At 54.1% G+C, this 6,000-nt stretch overlaps 1 protein-coding gene across 5 annotated transcripts in view; it reads left to right on the top strand.

The window, feature by feature from the left end:
- Nucleotides 1-685: 685 nt before the first annotated feature.
- Nucleotides 686-6,000, top strand: part of CCND2 (cyclin D2) — a 39,464-nt gene continuing 34,149 nt past the window's right edge. For 2 of the 5 annotated variants that reach the window (XM_042889380.1, XM_042889382.1), the window contains exons 1-3: nt 686-876; nt 1,890-2,110; nt 3,472-3,687. In XM_042889380.1, the coding sequence (XP_042745314.1) occupies nt 1,916-2,110; nt 3,472-3,687 (411 nt within the window). In that variant the 5' untranslated portion in view covers nt 686-876; nt 1,890-1,915. The remainder of the gene's footprint in view (nt 877-1,889; nt 2,111-3,471; nt 3,688-6,000) is intronic. The other 3 variants (XR_006182017.1, XM_042889383.1, XM_042889381.1) reach the window with 2 other exon arrangements.

Here is a 6,000-nt window from a genome sequence, read left to right as displayed (position 1 = left end):
GCGGACCCCTCACCGTCGTACAACGCAACCTCGGGCAGGCGAATCCCTGCCCAAGCGCGCGGTGAGTACTCGTCTTGAAGAATAAAGGGGCCGCACACGATGCCCGCAGCCGCCGTGTTCCTCCTGTGCCTGAAAGCTCCCCTCACTTCATGGACGGGGCGAGGAGAGGGAGACGCGCAAATTATTTCGTGGGGAAAATGCCGGCAGCAGCGCGCGGAGGGCCCGGCTGCCTACCGTTAGGTGAAGGGTCGCGGGATGGGACCCCCGCTTGTTTTATGGGAGCAAAAGAGAACGCTGTCTACGGGGCCATCCCTACCGGTGTTGCAGAGGAGCCTCGGTGACTGCACCCCGAAGAAATGCAACCCAGGGATGCCATCCCTCCCTCCCTCTCTTCCTCCTGGTCCACTGCGGAGGAGCGAGAGCTGGAAAGGGCCCCCCTGACCACTTGCAGCTCCAGGGCCGCCGGCACGGCCAGGTAAAGAGCTGCACCTCGCCCCCAGCCCACTCGGGCTGCTTTCCATATCGGGCAGCACGCGTCCTTAAGATCCAATCTGCCCGGTAACAATGAGCGCGCAGCAGCGAGAGCCCCAGAGCCATTGGCTATGCAAATAGAGGGAGGGGAAGCGGCGCCCTAAACTCCACACTCGCACTTTTAAGGCGGTATTTCCCTACCAGCAGCCAACGCAGGGGAGTGGGGGCGGTTGCCGGCAGCGTGCTATCCGCACGCACCTCGGGGCCGCCTCCGCGCCCCAGGAGCTCGGCTCCGGCGGTGGGCGGCTCCTTCTCCCTCGGGAGCCTCAGCCTCGCAGCAGGCTGCAGCACAGGCTTCACAAAGTTGACACATTTTCCAGGCGGCTGCTTTGCGCCGGCCGAGAGGTAGGCGAGGCAGCGAGGTGCGGGCTGGGGCAGGTGGTTCGTGCAGAAAGCGGACATGAAGCGTGAGCGGTCGGCCACGTGCCGCGGACGGTGGGCTGCACTCGGCGGCAGCGGCGAGCATGGCTGGCGTGAGGAGGGGTGAAATCGCACGGTGCGGGACTGTCCCTGCCCCCATCCGGCCCTCCCTTCTCCACCCGCGACATTTCCTAAAAGTTGTATCGCTGTGACTGTGCGCTGCTAAAGCAGCTCGCCTGCTAGAAATGGAGCGGAGAAAGTAACAGTGTGATTATCGCTACATTTCGCCCTGAAAACGCTGCCGAACGCTCACCCTTCAAGGAGCTCTTCTTCCGCGTTTGCTGTTAGGCTGCAGTTAACAGGTTCTGCCCCCATGGCTGCGTAGTCAGGGTGTATAAGGGGGAGGAGTGGGTAAGGCGCCTGGGGAGCCGGGACGCGCATCTGGCGCTGACCCAAACCAGGGCATTTCGCGTACAAACCATGTAGTGTCTGTGGGTGCGGGGGGAGCCCATGGCTTCTCAGAAAAGGGGAGTACAGATATTCAGGCAGGCTCCTGGAGAAGGAAAGTGTGGAACAAGTTCGGTTCGGCCGCTGTAAAAAAAAAAAAAAAAAAAAAAAAAAAAAAAAAGGAGAGAGAAACTGACGTTTGTGAATGTGTCTCCCTGTTCGAGGGCCTCCGGGTTCCTTGTTAGCTTATAGAGTGGAAAAGAAAAAAACACACACAAAAAACCCAACAGCGACCCGCGTTTGATGTTACGCCTGACCAGCTGCAGTGCTCCATAATAACGAGAGCTGCCTGCCCTAGTGGTTTGCGTCACTTCGCTTCAACTTTAGGCTAGAAATCAAGAGAGAAGGACAAACGAACTTTAAGGGAGGCAGGAACGGGCTAGAAACGCCGCCGCCCTCCTCCTTTATCCTTCTTCTTTCCCCACCCCCTTCCTTCTCCCCCCCCTCCTCCAACCTCCCCCCTCTCCCCCCCGTGAAAACTTTTCCATCAGAGTAAGAGGGAGATCGCTTTGGGAACATGGAGTTGCTGTGCTGCGAGGTGGATCCCATGAGAAGAGCTTTGCCGGACCCGAGCTTGCTCTACGACGACCGTGTTTTGCACAACTTACTGACGATAGAGGAGCGGTATCTGCCCCAGTGCTCCTACTTCAAGTGCGTGCAGAAGGACATCCAGCCCTTCATGAGGAGGATGGTGGCCACTTGGATGCTGGAGGTTGGTGCAGGCAGACCCGCGAGCAGCACCTACGGCTGTCCCGTCCTCTCACCCCCCCACACCCATTTACCCCTCCGGTAGCGGTGGATTGTACTTTTTGTGTATGTTTCTGTTTTCTCGCCTTTTAACTCCACCTACAGAGCCTGCCCAGCACCCGTCGGGTTGAGGTGGGGGCAGGGGCTTCGAGCATCCCCCAGTCCTCGAAGTGAAATGGCCCTGCCTGGGGCTGCCGCCGCTCAAAGCGGGGTGCCGAGAGGGGAGGAAGGGATGGGGGGGGAGGTTGGAAAAGTCATTTGCAAGTAAAAAGATGAGCCGTCTCCGGCTGCGAGCGCCTGGGATTGAGGACCTTTTGGGAAAAGGGAGCCAGGGCAGGGCAAGGGACGGAGGGTGAGGAGTGCCCCCCACGTTTTACTCGGCAAGTATTTTACGACCACGTATGCACTGGTTAAGACGTGCCTTTTTTTTCGCCATATTGAGCTGCATGCAACTGCTCGGAGGCGCTCAGCCCGTCTTCCCATTCCTTCCAAAGAAGGGGCACCCCGAAGCACCCTGCCGCCACGCCCCGGGACCGCAACGTGGCCGGGGGCTGCTGGGAAGAGCGCAGGGCGATCGTGGGCCGGAGCCCCGCGGATTTAACTGCCTTGCCCTGGCCCCACCGTCCTGATTTGCCCCTTTTGATCTCTAGGGGGTGGATTTTTACCAGACCTTCCCCCTTAGCTCCCTGGGTTGAGTACCGGACCCCATGCCCTGTTTTCATGTGCGATTTGGCGCGTTTTCTTGCCGGCTCCGATTTTTGGTAAATTTTTGAAATAATTTTTTCTGTCTCCTCTGCGTTCTAGCTGCTCAGCCTCTCCCCACCCCAGCTCGCCCTTGCTGCGTTTCTCCCGGCCTTCCTTCCCCCCCCCCGGGACGACTTACGGGCGTGGGTCTGGAGGATGCCCCCCGGGGGAATTTTTGCAATTGTCGGAAACGATGGGGGACCGCCCCGGGATGCTACCAGCACCAAAACTAGGACCCTTGGAGAGGCTCAGATATTTTTATCGATTTTTTGAAAATATGACGAAATTACTGAAAAAAAAATCTCGGAGGCTGCTAGCTTGCAGCTGGATGAGGCTTTTCTGCTCTCCCACACAGTGTCTTGAATTCATTTCTCATTCAATGGACTAAAGGAATGTGAAAGCCGATTGACAAGCCTTCCCAGCCTCTCCAGAGGTATCCCCCTCCCCCAGAATTTAGCTCCCCGATAAAGAAAATCAGGAGGGGCTGAAGTGCCAAGGTACTAGTATGTTTTGTGGGATTAGTCATTTGTTTATTTTTTTACTTGTCTCTTTCTCCCCCCTACCCGTGCTACTCGCCTGCAGGTCTGTGAAGAACAGAAGTGTGAAGAAGAAGTTTTCCCTCTGGCTATGAATTACTTGGACAGATTCTTAGCTGTGGTGCCCACTCGAAAGTGCCATCTGCAGCTACTGGGGGCAGTGTGCATGTTCCTGGCCTCCAAGCTAAAAGAGACAATCCCCCTCACAGCAGAGAAGCTTTGCATATACACGGACAATTCCATCAAACCCCAAGAGCTGCTGGTAAGCAGCCCCCTTACGCCTCAAGCACATCCGCTCTCTGCATCAGCACTCGCTGACAGCCTTCTCTGCTTTTCTCCTTCTTTCCCCCCCACCCCAGTAAGTCGGCACTCGTGCCACTCTGTTGCCCACCCCTCTTTGAAAATCACGCTTTCCACTGTGTTTTGTTTTTTTTTTTTTTTTTTTTTTTCCCCCACGCGCTCTTCTGCGAATTGTCAAATGTGCTAGAGGCACCCACGTGACTCAGAGGGATCGACCCAAAACTGCGGGCGTGCTATGCCCGATGGGCGGGACTGCAGGGGGGGGTCACCGTCACCGCCTCTGGCTCCTTCGCAGCTGTACGCCACGCGGTATCCAGCTCCCCTTTACTGTGCCGCTGTCTGGCGCGCTGGCGGCCGGAGCTGCCGAGCGCGCACGCCTTGCACCCTGGCGCCGGGCTCTCGCCGCAGGGCCTTTTCCCCGGGGCCGCGGGCGCACACGTGCACCGCGGGGCCACCGGCGCTGCGCGGTTCAGCGTGGCGCTTCCTCGCCACCTGGTGGCAGACACGCGGAACCGGGCATGACTTCATCCCTTGAAGCGCTGCCAGGCCGCCCAGCTCCCCGACTGCTGCCTGCCGGCCTTGCGCGGTGCAGGGAGATGCAGCCATCTGCCCTCCGGGGTCTTGCAGAAGTACCACCTGGTGCTGCGGTTAGAGGCGCTGGTTAGAGGCAGTGCGGTTGCTTTCGTTCTGCAGCAAGAGGGGACTTTGGCTGCAGGATGTCATCGAGGAAGGTTGAGGTGCCAGGTACTGTGTGGCCGATAGGGGTTGGCCTTAAGTGCTGTTACAGTTGAGGAAGTTGTGTCTTTGTTCTTGCAGGTCTGGTTTCCAGTTATCTCCGAGGTGAAAATTGAGCTTGGTTAAACGCTATAAGTTAACAGGCCTGTCTGGTACTGATGTTGGAGACTTCAAGGTGAAAATAGACATAGGAAGGGTGGAAGCAGAATCATAGTTGTTTGTTGGAATAACTAACATTCACAGAGTACTAGACGAGTGTTGGGCCAGTACGTGAGATGTATTGCTCAGATTTTTTGTCATGGAACTATTGGTTACGTGTAGCAAGCTGAATCTCACCAGAATTAATCACTTGGTGAGGCCAGTGAGAATTCCCCCAGGGAGGGGCCGGGAACTCACTCATCTGTAGAATAAGGGGCTGTGGGCTGCACGCCCTGGTACAGCTGTCACAGATGTCCCATAGATGGTGTTGGCTGCCCCAGGATATGTCATGTCCCATGTGAGAAGGAAGTGATAATGTACCTCTTCTTATGTCACATTGATTGAAGCCTGTTTTAAGAACTTCCCTGCATAGCCTTCTATGCTTTTCCCTATCAGAATCTGTCCCGTTAGTTGTGTTTGGACCCATTACTGGTCCTCAGCTTACATAAATTGCCATTTTGTTCAAATGTTTCATGAGCTGAGAAAGAGAAGAAAAACAAAAACATTTATAGGCTCTGTTACCTACATGAACATGAGATTTCCAAGCTATGGTGAGCTTTGCTGTAATCCAGGAGGAATGTCTATAGGAAAGTAACTTGCTGTTACAGCAGGCATCTATTCAGAGAAATGGCTGCAGAAATTGCATTGTAGGGTCCATGTTTATGGTTTCTCAGCAACCCTTATTGACGTCTCCTCGACTGCAAAATTAAAGGACTTTTATTTTTTTGGTTTTTTTTTTTTTTTTTGGCTTGGAAACTCTACAAACTTAGCTGGGGCATCCTGCTATGCTGGGTTCCATCAGGCTAACGCATTATTAAGACTCAAGAATCAGGGCATGGAATTTAGTTAATGACTGATAGTTGTTGCGTGAGACAGGGACAAGGCTGAGGCCTGAGTTTTGTTCACAGTCTGGGGCGCTGAAAGGTATTCAAAACTTTATTTTAAACGTTTACAAATGTAGATATGAGCCCTGCGAAGAGGGTCACATTTGTTGATGAGGTATCTCTTCTGTGTCACATTGTAGTGAATGGCCAGTAATTACATACCCACCCAAGTTTTCCTTTGATTTCACTTGGAGTTTGGGGCATGCAAATAATGTGGGGTTAGATCCTACATTATTTATTGGTTTATAATTTACCCTAAAAATAGGCTACTTCTTGACTGTGTTAATGAGCGTTTTCTTTCTGCAGAACTTTAAGCACCACCAGGTTTGTCTGCAGGAACTTTTTACTACACTTTTGGAAAGAATGCCATCAAATGTATTTCCCCCATTTTGAAAGGGAGTGTGAATTATTTTTGTGTCATTATCCCTAGGACCTTAAATGATAAGAAGGAGTAACTA

Source organism: Lagopus leucura, unplaced genomic scaffold (assembly GCF_019238085.1).
Source record: "Lagopus leucura isolate 7727_CA_CO unplaced genomic scaffold, USGS_WTPT01 Super-Scaffold_100159, whole genome shotgun sequence".
In the NCBI taxonomy this organism is placed as follows: Eukaryota; Metazoa; Chordata; class Aves; order Galliformes; family Phasianidae; genus Lagopus; species Lagopus leucura.
The sequence above is the reverse complement of the archived record's forward strand: the minus strand, read 5'-3'. Positions and strand labels throughout refer to the sequence as shown.